General features: G+C 42.4%; 1 protein-coding gene across 1 annotated transcript; it reads left to right on the top strand.

Moving 5' to 3' along the window:
• The first annotated feature begins 11,274 nt into the window (after positions 1–11,274).
• Positions 11,275–16,695, top strand: LOC310991733 (single-stranded DNA-binding protein 2). The gene is made up of 13 exons (XM_083979619.1): positions 11,275–11,347; positions 12,775–12,834; positions 12,956–13,022; positions 13,288–13,358; positions 13,455–13,522; positions 14,212–14,260; positions 14,342–14,377; positions 14,484–14,538; positions 14,625–14,695; positions 14,816–14,894; positions 15,036–15,064; positions 15,159–15,257; positions 16,426–16,695. The coding sequence occupies exons 1-13, from the start codon at positions 11,312–11,314 to the stop codon at positions 16,453–16,455; spliced, it is 750 nt and encodes a 249-aa protein (XP_083835745.1). The 5' UTR covers positions 11,275–11,311; the 3' UTR covers positions 16,456–16,695.
• Positions 16,696–17,712: the final 1,017 nt, after the last annotated feature.

The raw sequence follows: 17,712 nt of genomic DNA, 5'->3' as shown, positions 1-17,712 counted from the left end.
ATGTTTTTTGGGGGGAGGGTTCTCTAATTTTTCTTTTGTGCAAGGACAGTTTTATTCATATAAAGAGTCTTTACCCCTGATTCACTCTGGTTGTTTTTTTGTTTTATTTTTTTTATTAGTACTGATGTTCCGCAACCTTAATAACCCAATAACGCACAGCAGTTGCCATTAAAGTTGCAGTAGAAAGTGCTGTAATGTTGGAATGGTTAATTATTAATGTTTCATTTCTTTCTAGCAGTGCAAGGATGGCAGTATGTGTCGACCTTTTCTTGCTAGAATTCCCACATGTATCCGGGAAATAATAAAACGTAACGGGCAGATTGCCATGAAATTCACTGATCACATTTATCCTCCCCAGAGAACAGACTCTTTCCATTTAGCTCTTGCGTCCACAAGATTATCTAATTATTGTTCCGGTGATCTAACAGGTATAATCAATGTTTTTTGTTGTTGTTGTTGTTGTTGCTGTGTCTCTTTCACATGACATTGTCACATTGGAAGGATTCTTGCCAGTTTTTAAAATCATTTTATAAAGTCTAAATAAAGTAATCCGCTCTTCAAAGTCCAGATCAAATAAAATAAATATTCCACGTCAACAGTCCAACTTCCTTTATTTTTTTTCCTCAAGTCGTCTCCTCAGGCAGAGCTGCCTCCTGCTAACAAGCTCCATCAATTCAAATCGTAGTGAAACTTCTCCAGCCTGAACTGAACCAGCTATAACTTTGTTTTTCCAAGCTTTGTTACACATTGCTACAATTACCACCAGCTGTATCAAATCTTTTGAAGATAATTTCACCTCTTACTGGAACAAATTATATACTGATTATTAGTTAGTTCCTTACAATATTTCATTTTCCCCCCTCAGGCGTGTAATGTTTGAACAGTACTTTTATTTGTCAGGAGAGGACACAAATCACATTTGTCTGCAGATTCAGCCATTCCTGACTGCAGTTATAACAGCAACAACTCTGAAAGATCCTGTGGAAGACTGATGTTTTATTATCTGATGATGGATTGGAGAAGACAAACCTGAGTGAGGAGGCATGATTCAGTGGTGTGAAATGCAAACCTGGATTCTGACCAGTACCTGTGAGTGCATCTCTGTGTGTGTGTATATGAAGAGACAGCAAAACAGAGAGGACAGAGACAACCTAGAAACAGAGACTCTGTTGGCTCCAAGCATTGTGGGTAACAAGCTGACTCCAACCAGTTGAGAACCAATGGGGGTTGGGGAGACCCCCAGTCTGTTTCCAGGGAAACAGAGCGCTCCCTCCTTCTCTCCCCCCCCTCTCTCTCTCTCTCTGTGTCTGTGTCTCTCTCTCATGCATCCCCATGTTCCTTCTCGGCGGTGTTGAGGAGGAGGGAGATGTGGAGGTGACTCACTGTAACATCATTGCCATGGCAATGAAGAGCAAGCTGAGTGGAGAACGACTGAAGGGAGAAAAAGAGCAGGAATTTCCATAGGCTGAGCAGAGATGGAAACGACTGTCACGATCTCCAACAATTTGAAGAAAAACAAGGGAGATTTGAGTGTTGAGCGGTGGCTGCTCATACACTACCTCCCCGACTTTCTCTGGAAAAGACATTACTATCACTCCCCTTTTTTTCCCTGCCCTGCTTCTCCTCCTCTCTCTCTGCACTTCTTCCTCCTCACTCTTTCACATCAGCAGTTTTCCTCTCCTCTTCATTCCCTCTGTCTATCTCTGTGCCCACTCTCTGTCTTTCTACATCCCTCTCTATGTCTCTTATCATCTTCCTTCCTTTCTCGCTGGCCTGTTGCGTTCAGCCCCCTGGTCTCAGAGGAATGTGTTTTCCGCTGGCCTGTTACGCTGAGTCATGTCACATGCGTGTTTGGACATGCCGAGGTGGAGTGTTTATGTGATGTTGACATACGCACGCCTTGCCGCTCTGCAGCGGGCAGGGGCAGAGATGAAGGCGTGAGTGCAGAGTGCAGGGGAGAGGTTAACTGAGGGCAGGGGAAGACAAGAGAGTGCAAGAATGAGAACAAGCTCTAACAAAGCTGGAGGATATGGGAGAGTAATTTCTAGTTTGACTGCAGATATTATTATTATTGATTATGAAAATAAGTGGCTTAGTCAGGAGCATATGTTGTCTCTCTGAGCTTTCACCCACAAATCTTTGAGAGTAATAACAGGTTTTGGAGTTCTTTTTTTTTGAAGAGACTGGGCTGCGATGTTGTAGTTTGGACTCACAGTGTGTTTGTAAATATCCAGTCTTCCCTGACCCACCTGAGTGGAAAGTTAGAGAAATGCTGTTCCACTCCACACAGCAGTAACCTTACAGGTTGTATGTGAAAGGGATTATAGAGACTGATCCAGAGATTGAACCGTAGAAGTGGCGGCAGAACTACAGAGGGAGACCAGGAGGGCAAAGCCAGAATGCTGACACGATCAAACCAGCAAGTTATCTCTTTGACCCCAACTAACCCCCGTGTATTTCTGCTGTTGTAGACACCCATGTCCTTATCTTGTGCCGTCTCCTGTGTCTGGCTGTCCAGCACCAGCAAGACCGCAAGAAGAGAAGAGACACCCGAAGGGACTTGACTGATGAGTCCTTGTATCAACACACTTTTGACAATTTCCAATCTGTTCTCTGATACTGTACATCAGACTTTGTGGCGTTGTGAAGATCACAAAGTACAGTATGTGGATGTGAGATTCTATTTTTAAATCCATAGATGCAAAGATAGAAAATATCATGACATGCAGTGTTCTCCTCCTCATTTCCAGCCGTGGTTTTAAATCTCCCTCCGTCTCTCTCTCTTAGCCTTTCCTCTCTGGGTTCAGTCCATCTCCCTTATCTCCCCAAAGTGTCGTTGAACCAAGTGCGATAGTGGTGGGAGAAGTGTGTCTCCTGCACCAAAGCAACTATCATTTTCAGCTCTGTGTGTGTATCTGACAGTGCATTGGCCCGCGGCTTCACCTCACATATTATACGGCTCCTCGCAGCCTCAGAGATGTTTACAAGGGTCGATAATGACATCAGTGATAAAGGAAATACAGCCGGCGCCCCCACCCCCACTCCTCACTGTCACCCCATGCGGAGCTGATATCGCCCACCTGTAATCACCCAGGGAGGCCACATAGATTAGTGTTGTGTTGCCACTTTACCTGGTAATCACCTGTAATGTTACACCGGGGAATGCGCTGGTGGGGATTTTCTTGTATGGGATAAGGAGGATGGAGTTGATGGTGATGAAGATGTGGTGGGTGGAGGAGGTGAACACTTGAGAGTGGAGGACAAGGTGCAGGTTGAAGTTGGTGGCCGCTCCAGTCAGATAACCTTTTGATTCTGTTCCTGCTCTGGAAATGTTGACTACAGTTCCACTTTGTTGTTGACCTAAACAAAGGAATCTCTGGTTTTACCTTTCATCATTGCTTTTTACATTTATCGTAACTAAGCAACCAAATGCAGAGTAGACCCCTCACTGTGCCCTTTTTACACCAGCAGAAGCATGCTCAGTGTAGATGAAAGGTTGTGATGGACATTTGTTTGCACATATCTTAGGGTTATTTTTGATATTGAGCTACAATGATCATCTGGATGGAGATTTTCATTTTAAAATGCCAGTTTAAATTAAAGTGTGGACAAAGACTTAGAACTCTGCAAATAAAAGTTTAGCATTAATCTATATTTTTATTTTTGTTTCGGTTAACAGGCTGCCTATTAAAGCAGAAAGACACAGGAACTGTATTGTTGATATGCACACCTGAATATTTGCTCATTTATCGCAAGTCATATCCTCATCGCAGTGTTGAACAGTGTCATCGCACATTTTGGTGATATGGTGCAGGCCTAGTAGGGGCGATTTCTTACATGACTTTCTTCGTGGATTTATTCAATTTTGGTTTTAACTTGTGAGACAATAACAAATACATTCACTAAATCCTAATTTTGAGAATACAGTATTAAAATGACCAAAACAAAAAGTTACCAGAACTACAAAAACAAACCCAGGCTGGATCAAACTGGAACATCAGCCAAAACAACCTGGATTTGTCCCATACTGTAGTTATGCTGACACATACAACTACTGGTTACTCATATGATAGTATTTTGTTGTTGCTATACTACACAGCAGAGATCTGGAATGAAGTACATGGAGAAAACACTTTTCCTCCCATTTCTGTGTTTTACTGGTGTAGCATACAGTATGGCACATATTGGTCAAGAAGGGAGCTTTGAACGCCGGAGGCAGATTTTAAGCCTACCTGCCTTGAAATTGAAAAGTGAGTCGGGCTCGGGATTGGATGGTGGAGCTTGTTGATCCGTCTCTGGTCACCACAGGAGACTGTGAATAATACATGGTCGAAGGCAGAGCACACCCACTGCCATATCTGCTCTGTTAAAACAGACTTGTTCTATCTTACTTTCCTCTTGGTTAAAACCTTTAGATATAGTAGTTGTGCCTTGGACAGTGACTGACACTGAACTTTTAGTCTGTATACACTAATGTAGAAATCAATCTTCTTTTTTTTTGGTGTATGTGTGTGTGTGTCATCCAGACTGTTTGCATCTCTTCTTCCCCCACCCACTTGCCCCCCCTTGTTCAGGAAGTGGACTAATGGCATTTGTGAGGATGGAGGGAGGAGGAAAGAGGGAGAGGGAGGAGGAGGAATGGAGTTCCTTCCTGTGTGGTGTGTCATTTGTAGATCCTGTTAAGCGGGTGGCCTTGACACTCAGTGGTAGCCCGTCCAAAAACCCCGCCACTTCCCCCCGACTTACCAGCTCTCTGCAGACAGAAGGGATTTACCAACTTTCACATCAAGCTGTAATTTTGACGTCTCTGTCTTCATCGTCTCCTACTGTTCTATCCTTGCTGTCATTTTCCACTGCAGATGAACACCGAAAGAAATTTAAACCTTGACCCAATGGAAATAGTTGACAATGTACCTGAAGTTCATAAATGTCGGAACAGGAATATCTCATTAAGTGTCATTCGGTTAACCCTAACCCTAACCCTAACCTTACAAAAACCGAATGACACTTAATGACAACGTTACGACATTGACATAGTGTTTATGACACGTTCATAACTGTGTCATGTCACTCTTATGACGACACCTTCAAGTAAAGTGTTACCAATATTCCAAGACAAGCCCATTGATAAATGCAAATATTTGAATATTGATAACAATTGCAAAGTTTCATTTCTTAAAAAGGCTAATTTCCTGAAACATCTGGGCTCTGCAGTTTTCCAACTTTTCAGCACCAGCAGTTCATGATGTATTTGTTTGGGACTGTTTGCAGCCTGCAGATGAATACACATTTGGCTCTATTTACTGCAGCAGGACAGTGTATATGTTGGATTGACTGAAAATAAATTACATCGCCCGTGTTCATTGTAATGAAGGAACATGTCACCAGGTGCAACGATGTGGCTCATTCATGTGTATCTAATAAGTTTTCGGTGCGCAGTGGAAGATTAAGTCACACTCACATCAGGCATTTGATAACACAGTCGATGTTTGTTTTTAGGATCAATTCATTGCTGTTTCTTGTGTTCTCATAAGATTTCTCAACGGTAACAAAAATATAGAAGACTGACATCAAGTGTGCCCGAGAGAGAAGGAGAAGTGGAGGAAGCAGACAGTGACCGATGCAGGTTGAGACAGTCCAGTTGAGAGAGAGAGAGAGAGAGAGAGAGAAAGAGAGAGAGAGAGAGAGAGAGAGAGAGACATAAACAGACAGCGAGAGAGAGAGAGAGAGAGAGAGAGAGAGAGAGGAGTTAGACACAGACAGCCTTTTGAGATTCTACTCACGCATCTCTGAGGGTCTCTCAGTCTCTGAAGTATTGAATGAAAATTACTCCCCACATTCTTACACACACATGCATGCATTGCACACACACACACAACCAAGCAGGGAACACTATCGGTAAACATATAGGAACAAAAGAATTTGCTTCTCATCTCATTAAGTATTACTGAGCCTTTTAGTCTGATGGGATTAGTGTAGTGTAAATGTAGTATGGAGAAAGTCTGATTAGGTTGCAAAGTAGTGAAGTGTGGTTTAATTCTCTGTCTGCTGCTTTTCAGCATGTTTTTACTTTTTCACATGAAATGTGTTGTTCATGTTTTGTTTTTTTAATCAGCCAGTTCTCCCTCCAGCGCTTATTACACAGTCGTACTGTATAAAGCAGAGGATGCTTGATAAGATAAAGCAACGTAGTTGTACTGTATCTCGGTAAAGTGCGTCATTGCCTTGTCTGTAGCAGTGTGATGGCAGAAGGGCAGAGAAGAGTTTCTTGTTTGTACCTGTTTTGGAAAAATCCTGGATTTCAAAATCTACTTTTTTTTACCGTCTTTTAACATGATTTTTATCTTTATGGAGGGTTGCATTCAGTGATGTTGTAGTGTGTGTGTGTAGTAATGTACGGTACGTCTTGTGTATGTGTGGTATATTGTAGCCTTCTCCTTGGAGGGTGGTGCTTTGAATAATTTATGCAACAAATGAGTTTACCAGGAGAAGCAGGTGTTCATCAGAGGACGTGCAGCGGCCATTCAACGCCTCAGGTTTCATCACAAACACCTTTCAGTTCCAACTCCAGTGACTACAAATTTAGGGATCACATAATACAACCAGCGACACACAAATAGCTAATCTTCCAAGTGACTCATGAAATCAAAAGGCTTAATGTAATTGGGGGGTCGATGTATGGACAGACGAATGAATCGATGTCTTGCTTACGATTGGTATGACTGGATTAGTTATTTCTGAGATGGCAGTCAAGTAAAGACAACAGAGCTGGAGAAGAAGCCAGCAGATGAAGGGGTGACAGGAAGAAGCTGGCGTAAAGACAGAGGTCAGACCATTTGGAGGGGATTGGCTGAGATTAGAAGGAGTGGTTTTCTTTTAAATGCTGTATTCTATTAGATGTAGGGTTAATACTGTACGTCATCACCTTTTTTTTCTACCAGTTGAGGAATTAGGAATAAATTGTGAGATAATCTGGGTCTCGCAACTTGATCTCAACTCCGTCGGGTCAAGCGCAATGCGTTTTAGCTGAACTCAGTCAGAAATGTGCCAAGTCCCATTACGCAAGTTGCTGTTCTGTTGACAGTTTCATTCACACCACACCATAACATACAGTGCACTATGGCCCAACGCGCTAATGTGTAAAGCCAGCAGCTCAGTATCTCGTTGCTCCTCTCCTCCCCACCTTGTCAGGAAAGTGTAAACACTGCTCTGTGAGAAGTGTAAATGATAGACTCATTAACAGTGTGTAACACTCTGTGTGCTCTTCATGTTTACAGAGGTTAAGTGCTGGACTATGTTGAGCTTGGCTGTGAATCAGTATTTAAACAGAACCTAACAGGAATTTACAGAGTCGAATTCAGAGTACATTAACTTCCTGGTCACCACGCTGCTGCGGCTAATATGAGCTAATTGCACCACATTGATGTGGTTTATATTACATCAGGTGAAGCCCTGCAATCTCACAGTTATCAGCAGCCCGGATTGACTGTGTAACCGCTCGACAGCACAGTGGAGGACCGTAGCGCATCAGCATGTTTAGTTTAACCCTTATCAGCAGTCTGAGTAAGTCGTTACCAATGGAATAAACGTGAAATGTGGTTCAAATCATCCTCTATAATCACCCACAAGCCAGCTGATAAAGGCAATTAGTGTAACTGAGAGAGACATTAGTATTTTCTTAAATTATTGCCAACTCTCACAGTCTTGTGTTATGAGTGTAAAAATCTTTAAGTTTTATCGACTGTTTGCCTCCAGTTCTGTGGATGACCGCTCATTGTTATCATTCCCATTAGTCCAATTGGGCCGCCTATATACAGTATATCCTTTCCTTGTTCTCGAGTAAAACACAGCTTTCGGCCAGTGTGTCTTAGTGTGTAGCTGCTAGCACAGCATCTTTATTAAATTACAACTTACATTCTGTTTTAGAGTGATTCCTATATTCTGTCAAGTCAATATGGGAGCTGAAAGGGTTCCTCAATGTAAGGATGTAATATTGAAGTTAATATTAACATTTGAAGAAATGGGACAGGGACCTTTAACAAGACTGTCTTCTGTTGTAGTCTGTTGTTTACAAACAGCTTATTATGACCTGTGGCCCTAAGTGATGACTGTATTAAAGAGGAACTATGCAAGTTCAGTCGCTTTTCTACTGTTTTGGTAACCCTCGTCCTGGCGATGTGCATTTGTTTACAGTGAAGAAGGCGGAAAATCAATCAATAGAGCGGTAGATAACGTTATATATCATATACCATGTGTATATTTGTGTAGTTTAATCTGTCATAAACAAGAGGTTATGGGTTACAGGACACGTTTGTGACGCGTTGGGACATTGGGACGGCGGCCCCGATCCTGCAAAGTTGTTTTTCAGCCAAGAGATGTACTGTAATAAGTGACACGCACGTCGCACGTGGAAGGCAGAGAGCCTCCATTCTCCCTCGTAATAAGTTAAGCCATTTATTAAACCATCACAATTACTCTAAAGCTGTTTAATTAAGGTCAAAATGCAGCATAGTTAAGATACAAATGCTGCTTAGTTTCTCTTTAATTGTGAACAAAACAGGAAGTTAGCCAGAACTATCTGCGTTTCCAGAGCAGGATGTTGAGTTGGTGGATGAGTCGACCAAACGTCACGACATTAACTTGAACACCTTTGATCTCTACTGTGTCAGTAGTCAGCATTTCTTCTTTTATCCACGTCTGTGCATTTGTAATTGTCACCATGACAGCAAGGTTGCAGTACCCTTGCCAGTGGTAGCGTAACAAATTATCGGTCTAGGTCAAATATTTAAGAGCGGCTGCATTGGATGGCTGGATTGTTGTGGGTAGCTTTACAGCTGCTGAGTGGTGGGTTTGGTCATCATGGTCACCATCACACAGAGCCGGTCCATCTACAGTCTTTGTACTAGATTGAGCAGCTAATGACAAATCAGGTCACAGAGTTGTAGCCTACTATAGAACATTGACACAAACATGGTTATACAAACTATATGGCTCCTCCAACTTAGAGGTGCGTTGAAAACAAAGTGGGAATAAAGATTTCCAGTGTGTGAGATTCATATTGGTTTTCTAACGTCATCTGAGTCAATCTGACTCGTCATAATGAAGAGGAGCTGTCGGTACCGGAGGAGTTAGCGCAGCTTCCACCAGAGTTGTTTTTGTTTTCTGTATATGGAGCGTGGTGCTGCATGGTTTCGGGGCTGGGAGATATCCTGGCATGCCGTGTTTACTTATTTATTTATTTATTTTTTCTTGTTGCTGTATTTGGAAAATGCTGCTTTGTCAGCAGGTCAGGTAGATTTCCCTCCCCCCAGTTCTCCTTTTCCCACACAAACAAACATTTAAAGCGTTCACACACTCACTGCCACATGCACACACACACACACACACACACGCGCACACACTCATAATCTCTGCTTTGTCCTCCTTTCTCTTCTTTTCTTCCCTCTCTCTCTCTCTCTCTCTGCCTCTCTCTCTCTCTCTCTCTCTGCATGAAGGCAAACTCAGCAGACCTCCAGGCTACCAGGGAGAGAAGGCATTCTGGGTAATCCAGAGTGTGAGAAGGAAGAGGGAAAGAAAGGGGGAAAAAACTCACAAAATTATAGCACTTGATGCTATGCATGATGTTGTCCACGCACACACACACACCAAATCCAGTCTCTCACCACTGAACCATGGAGATACAATATCCATCTGTGTCCATCTGTACGTTCATCTGCTGAGACAAATACAGATTGTGTTTGCGGCAGAATATGGAGTCAAAAAGCTGCACAGCATCCTGTTCCCTGTTTTAAGATTTGCAATTGGGAGATATGAAGGAGGGAGAGGGGGAGTGAAGGAATAGCGAGGGTGGTGGGGTGGAGCAGAGGAGGATACAGGAGTGTCGTCAGTCCGCTTTTATCTCAGCTCTGATTAAACCTTGTTCCTGTCTGACCTAAAAAGTCAGCTGGCGGAAACTTCAGAGACTGTGGGTGAATTTCACTGGAGCTCTTTACACCCAGCCCGATGCCTTCAGAGAGGGAGAGAAAGCGAGACGAGAGATCAGAGAAATAGAACAGAGAGTGGGCAGATTCTGGAGGGGAAAAAAAAGAATAAAATAAAACAAAAAAATACACAGAGACACAGGCGAGCTGGCTTTATGTGCTCACTGTTCACACATTATCATATATATGGATATACACTCTCCCACACTGCATGTTGTCTGCTCTTTACTCCTAATGAGGATGAGGAAGAGACCGGGGCTGGGTGGTAACTCCGGGTTAGTCAGGAGTACAATGCCACAGGAAGCAGACAGAGGCAGTGCTGAAATGTGTCAGCGCCGCCCGTCTGGGACAAGCACAACAAAAAACACAAGGTATAAAAATAAACCTGTGCCAGCATGGCAAGGCATCTGCAGGAACAGGAAATATCCCACCGAGGGAGAGACAGCGGGAGAGAGATGGGGGAAGACCCTCGGATTGGATATTTGGTTTAGTTTTTTATTACTCTGCATTGTTTCAAGGGTGGCGAGTTCAATAGAGAGTTTGTGCTGTAGGTGTTAACAAAGCAGCGTTGGTGGGCTATTCAGATCTCTGTTATAAAAACATACTGCAGTGTTACAATATGTAATCACAATTGTTGTTACTGATTCTATCACTGGTTGATGTGTTTAACTTTTGTATTACGTCGGTTAAGTTCCTCTGTGACAATGTGTCATAAACATTTAAAGGGTTATGTCCCTAAAATTTGTTCAGGAATTGACTGAACTGCAGACTGTAAATAAAAATGGACCCACAGGTTTCCGAGGAGCGGATCTGAGACTCAGTGTTGTCAACCCTACAGCATTTACCTGACTCTGATTCCACCAAACTCTCAGCTACAAGACAAAAACGGGTGACTTTGTTGCATGTCGCCTGCACTCAAAACAGCGCCCTCAGTTACACAGAGTTTTGATGCTTTGATGAAATTTAAACAAATCGGTTATGTAAAAATGTCCCCTCTACACAGTTGTCACAAAGGAGGAAACTCTTTGTTGTACAAGGTTGTAAATATGGTTTATATGTGCTGTAAAGTTGCTAGTTTTAACTTTGGAGTCTATGGATATTGCCATCAAGCGGCCACTCAAAGAAGTGCAGTTCCTGGTGCTTCCATGTTGGCTTGATTTTTCATCCTCAGATGTTGCAGCTTGGACTAAAAGTACAAAACTGCACAAGAGCTGGTGGTTTTTGTGGATGAGTTTGAACTGTGGGTGTTGATCTCTTTTTATGTGTGTTTCCTCCAGAGTGCTGCAGCAGCCCCCAGCCCGGTCCTTGGGAACCTTCCCCCTGGAGAGGGCATGCCAGTGGGACCAGTCCCCCCTGGATTCTTTCAGGTATACAGCCCTCACATTTACACACAGAAAGTGAGGATTCGTGTCTTTAGTCTTATATTGAAGGGCCACTTGGTAAATTGTGGCCTGCTGTTTATCCCAGGCCACATGTCTTACTTGAATACTCAAACTTTACGGTATACAGTACTACCTCTACGTATGTGTATAGTCTGTGTGTGTCACTGTGTACTGTAGGTGCACCACTATGTTTCCCCAAACAGAGACAGAAGAATGTGAGAAATCTCTGAGACAAAAACATAGACCTGCACCTTCGTCCCTCATCATCTCTGCTCTCCATCAGAAGGACTCTGCCAGCCGTTCATTGATTGGCCGTCATTATTAGTCAAACTCAGACGCTCACATCTGACACACAGATCAATAGCCTTCATAGGCATTTCTCAGCTCTTTCAAAAAGCTCAAAACAGCCTTTTCCAGCTCCGTCTGAAGATCAAGTGCTCTTTGAAGACGAGGTCTTGTCAAGACAAATGCTTACAATTACCAAATTGCCAATTCTTTCATTCAGGTTTCAGAAAATGACTTGCATATGGACCAGATAAGAGATGTTGGAGCTGAATTTTGTTCTTAGCTAAATATATATGCACAGATTTTTACACATCCGGCTTAAAACATTTCATTTATCGACTCACAGAGACAATTTATGAGTTTATCAATTCACCGACTTACAAATTTCTGTCTATGTGTCGTCGCTGCATGTATTTATCCAAAACAAAAACAAAAGAAAGAACTCAGTTATCACAGTTATTAATTCTCAAATCATTACAGCAATCAAATAGACCTAAAATTCTGCATCTGCTTTCCTTCAGTGGGTCTACAGCTGGGAGATGGGGCAGAAAAGGAGGGGGAGAGAGGGCCCTGATCAAAACAAGGGGACCATTGCCCTCTAGTGGCACGTTGAAGTATTGCCTCTCCAGCAGTGCAGATTGTCTCACACTGTCACCACAGCGCATTAGTTCAGCAGACATAGCGACAGGATTGCTACTGTCTGTGGTGAGGACAAGTGAAAACCCACTCACAGCTGCAAAAGTGCTTGACACACATGCTGCCAAATTCCACAGTTAACAAATACACTGGCATCATTATTAACTAACCTCATCCTTTATTCCCTCATTCTTTTTCCATAAATGCAATCCAATGAAAATGCGGTCGACATCCCCACGCTGCTGTCATGGAATCGTTGTTAAAGGAAAAATGAACCCAAAGCTCAACAGAAGTCATAGTAGTTTTTTGGTTTGGTTTCCTGTTTTGGAGAATGAACAAAAAAATTTCCCACAATGCTCCATTGTGCAGCTTGTACAGCACTTCTGTTTCTGTGAAACAGTTAAGGGTAGGATGGGGGGGAAGATGAAAGAAAGAGTGTAGTTTGTCACCTGGCATGGTGACCCAGGACAGTATGTTTGTTTGTTTTTCAGCCATTTATGTCACCTCGGTACCCCGGAGGACCCAGACCACCCCTCAGATTACCCAATCAGGTAAGAGCCACACTGACACCTGCAGGCAGCAAACGGAAGTGTTGACAGTAAAAAAAAAAAAAAGGATTGTATCTGTGAGGTGATGATGACAATGCTAGGGATGGATCCTTTTTCCCTCTAGGGACTTGGAGGAGTCCCAGGGAGCCAGCCAATGTTACCAAGTGGAATGGACCCCACACGGCAGCAAGGTACAGATATACAACACAAATACACTGCACCTAGTTTATTAAAGACTAGTATCTCCAAATTCATCTTTTAAACCAATAAGCAGTTTCTCTTCATCTCAAAACTATTTGATAAAACACTGCAAAGCCTGTGAAGCTGCTCCTCAGCATAACAGTACATTGTGGGAATTTTGAAGTCAAACTTCTCCTGAACCCTAAATACACTGGTCTGCAAGAAAGAAATCAAACTGATTACTGATTGTAGTTTGACTGTTTTTCTGTGTTACAGGACATCCAAATATGGGGGGACCAATGCAGCGAATGACTCCACCCAGAGGCATGGTACCGCTGGGGCCCCAGGTATGGAACCAGATCATTCAAAATTCATATTTACAAAAATTTGCTCTGATTGTTACCCTTTCATAGACGGAGCTAAAGGCTTGTTTGTGTTTTTAGAGCTACGGAGGTGGAATGAGACCACCCCTGAATGCCCTGGTTGGTCCTGGGATGCCTGGCATGAACATGTAAGTGCTATCATCAGCACAATGTAATTTCACAAGCAAGCACACACACATTTGCCTTTGTCACTTTTGTTGATATTAAATCAACTAACCTGAACCACTGACCCAAAAATTCTCAATTTTTCAAATTGGGACACAGCTTTTGTTCGCAGTTGGACAGGCCAACGCTAAATTAACGTGTCTATTGTCTGCAATGAGTCCCCAGAAGTTACCTAAGTTGAAAACACACATATCAAGAGAGGGAGGGAGAGAGAGAGAGGCATACAAAGTGAGTAGCACAAGGGTCCTTGTGTACATGAGTTAAAAAAAAAGGGAGAAGGTCCACTTTTTCCCCTCTTTTCTCTCTCAACAGGTAGTCAGAAGGACAAGCTGTTAATTATAAGTCTATGATTTGATTTGGTTTATAGAGGTCTGTTCTCCTCTATTTTGTTTTAATGTACATGTTTTTGTTGATGCTGTTGTTCCCATCACCTCTCTCTGGCAATGGAAGACTTTGTTGTTGCCAACTCTACACAAATGAATTGGAAACAAAGAGGCTTGCCAAAAGCAGGAAAAACTAAAGTGTGTGTGTGTGTGTGTGTGTGTGTGTGTGTGTGTGTGTGTGTGTGTGTGTGTGTGTGTGTGTGTGTGTGTGTGTGTGTGTGTGTGTGTGTGTGTGTGTGTGTGTGTGTGTGTGTGTGTGTGTGTTCCAGGGGACCTGGTGGGGGCAGACCCTGGCCAAACCCTCCAAACTCCAATTCGGTAAGGGCTGTAACTAAGAAACCCCACAGAGAGTCCAACAGAATATTTCTTTTCTTTCATGATTTCCTTCTATTTTCGTAGACCCCCTACTCCTCTGCTTCTCCAGGAAGTTATGTGGTATGTATAGTATGTTTAAGTTTCAACTGTTCTGTAATCCAGCTCTACAGGCTGTTATTCATTAGTTCATGAATGAATCTCATGGAGGGTGAAACTGTAATTTCAGGGACCTCCAGGAGGCGGAGGGCCACCTGGGACCCCAATAATGCCAAGTCCTGCAGGTAAGCTCTGTGTACACATCTGCATTCACCTGTATACATTTGATTTGCTCTTTACTCTTTTATCATTCCTCCATTTGTTATGTCAGATTCAACCAACTCCGGTGACAACATGTACACAATGATAAACACAGTCCCTCCAGGTGGAAGCCGACCAAATGTGAGAACTTTTTTTTCTCTCCATCAGCTCTATAATGTCAAAAAGTATTGCTACTTTTATGCTGTGTTTTTATGAAGGTAAACCTCCTCTATCATGGCCTCTTCTGTATGTTCTCCTCAGTTCCCTATGGGTGCAGGCGGCGATGGTCCATTAGGGGGAATGGCTGGAATGGAGCCTCATCACATGAATGGATCATTAGGTACAGGAACATGTTGCTTGTAGGTGCTGCATTAACAAAACAATCTCTGGTTGTGGTTCTTTTCCCTGAACTGATGCAAAACAAGTAATACTATGATAATGGTAATTTGGATGGTGATGGATATTTTATTCCCTCTCTCAGGGTCAGGTGATATGGACAGTCTCCCTAAAGTAAGAGAAGCTATTTACTCACTTTGATCCTGCAGTTTGTACCCAATGTTTTTTTGTCTGACCATTAATCTGTGTTTTAATTGCCTTTGGACAGAACTCTCCTGGTAACCTAAGTATGAGTAACCAGCCAGGGACCCCCAGGGAGGATGGAGAGATGGGAGGAAACTTCCTTAACCCTTTTCAGAATGAAAGTGTGAGTGTTGGATGCTGGTCAAATAAGCTAACCTACTACCTACTAAATACAGTACTGGGAACTGTAGGAAACGGTATAGTCTGGCTCTATCCAGTGACGGCGACAAACACTAAATAGCATTATCTCAATATGTCATTTGTTTATTGATAATTAATCATAATTAAGTTAAAAACAGCAAGCTGTGCTCTTACAGGTGTTCTGTCCAAATCTCTTGGATGAGAACCGTGGTTTTGCAATGGTTGCTTGACAACCACACTAAAACAAATACTTAAGAGCTTTATACGTGCCAGTAGGCAGATTTCGTTTCTGTCTCCAGCAGTTGTTTGTTTTGGCTTTAGTGAGGGGACAGTGTTAGGCTCAGTTGAGGCTATACTGCAGGTGACCCCGGTTTGAATCCTGCATCGAGCGGCCCTACCCTGCGTGTCATTCCCCCCCTCTCTGCCTCCCATTTCCTGTCAATTCAATTCAATTCAAACAGCTTTATTGGCATGAACAGAAACCCGCCGTTGCCAAAGCACTGCACAAACCACTCACAAAGACATCTCAATACAACAAATATACAATATGAAACATTTCAACATATACAAATATATACAATATTAGGCATTTCAATATTTGAAATATATATACAGTATTACATATTTCAACACTCAACAACAAACAAACAACACTACACACAAACCACATTACAATAGAATCCAGTACAATCAGGTACAAACAATGGTGCAAGTCAAGATGCTAAAGAGTCCCTCAGGTTGTGGCAAGCAGACACATACTGTACCTGGCTGCCAGAGGAGCTGCTGTCCCTTCTCCTAGCAGGACTGACATTTTCCCCTCTGGTGTTAGCAGGTGGAATCTTGTGATTCTCTTACTTATTTCTTTGAAGTGGGAGTTTTCCTGACCCTCTCTCAACTGTCCTGTCCATTAAAGGCAAGAAAGCCCCACAAAATATACTTAATATAAAAAAAAATGAACATTCAGTGAGTTGTAACAACGTCCCTATCTTATTCTCACAAAGAAATGGAAAAAATAGTTGAACTATGTCTTGAACATATGAGAGGGTTTCAAGTGCCAATGTTGATTGAGATTATATGACTAAATTCAGGATTCTCTCTCTCTCTCTCTCATAAATACATGGTAACAGTGTCTCCCCATCCACTCCCTGCAGTATTCTCCAAACATGACGATGAGCGTGTGAAGACTTGGGAAGCTGGTCGGTCAGTAGCTCCGTAAGCTGGTGTGGATTGCTGAAAAAGCAGAGAGACTGGATGTGATGTCAACCAGGCCAGTGACTCTTCCTCCACCACCACCTACCTAATCAGGACAGTTGCCCCCAGGCTCAGTCCTCCTACTTCCCTCTCGCCCCACCCCAGCCCCTCTCCCACCCACCCCTCCATGGTTTCTGTCCACGTCTCTTCTCTCCTGTTTCTTCTCCCGTTTTAAGTGGTGACTCCGCTACATTCATCAGTTCTTCCTCTCCAACTATGAGACTGTACAAAGGAACCAAATTGAAAAAACAGGAGAACTCTTTGTATATTTGCATACTGTGTGTATGAGACTGTGCACACACTCCAGTGGCAGACACATGTTTTTGCGTCTTGTCACGGAGTTCATGTCCAAAAACGAACGGCCAGTATCCTATTTATTCTAAAGTTTAAATTTCCAGGGTTTTAAAGCGATGAAGACATGTTTTGACCGATGGTTTAAAAAAAAAAATTTATCTAAGTGGTTGTCACATGGAACATCTTTTGCCTTGAACTGACAATTTACTTTTTTCGAAGAGAATTAGAGAGACATCACAATCATATTACCATGAGGTTTTAATTTAGGCTTGTACATATATTTGTAAAGTCTTTTAAACTCTTGTGGTTGTCTAAGTCTTTAACAAATTACATTGTGTTTTATGTTTTATACTCTGGGTCAAAGAAGTTTTTTTTTTCATCACACACTCAGAAATGTGGAAAATTACTCTCACCCTGCCTCACCATCAGAAGTTTATATCAAAATCAGTTCTTTGTTCAGACTTTAACCATATTTACAAAAGGCTCAACATACTTAATTGTTAAATTAAATAACATAAGGTAACTTTTGAACCGCAGCCCCAATTCCTACAATTGACAATAAGAGTATAATGAAAAAAACTGCGAAGGACTTGTGAGGTCTGTGAAGTGGCTTAGTAATTTCCATTATTGAGCATAAGAAGTTTGTGACGCTAGCTAACATGTCGCAACCAAAAGCTACAGGTCAGACCAGACCAAGTTAGCCTTTAGATGCAAAAAAAAAAAAAACGAATCTATTGAATTGAGCAATGGTACATTTAATTATTTATGAATTCAACTTTCCATTGTAAACCAAAGAATTTGTCATTTCTCCTTTCAAAAGTGACATAGTCTCCCTTTAGGTCAGATCATATCAGCCCTAGATTGTAATTGAATTGGAGAGAGCAGTGAACAGT

This window comes from Trachurus trachurus (genome assembly GCF_905171665.1).
Source record: "Trachurus trachurus genome assembly, chromosome: 9".
NCBI classification, from domain to species: domain Eukaryota; kingdom Metazoa; phylum Chordata; class Actinopteri; order Carangiformes; family Carangidae; genus Trachurus; species Trachurus trachurus.
The sequence above is the reverse complement of the archived record's forward strand: the minus strand, read 5'-3'. Positions and strand labels throughout refer to the sequence as shown.

What these genes read in the sequence shown, in the direction of transcription:
- LOC310991733 (XM_083979619.1), top strand. Translation starts at nt 11,312, where the DNA reads ATGCCAGTGGGACCAGTCCCCCCTGGATTCTTTCAG. An exon ending in ACCCTCCAAACTCCAATTCG is followed by an intron (nt 14,261 to 14,341) that starts GTAAGGGCTGTA and finishes CTATTTTCGTAG; the next exon opens with ACCCCCTACTCCTCTGCTTC. An exon ending in TCACATGAATGGATCATTAG is followed by an intron (nt 14,895 to 15,035) that starts GTACAGGAACAT and finishes TCCCTCTCTCAG; the next exon opens with GGTCAGGTGATATGGACAGT.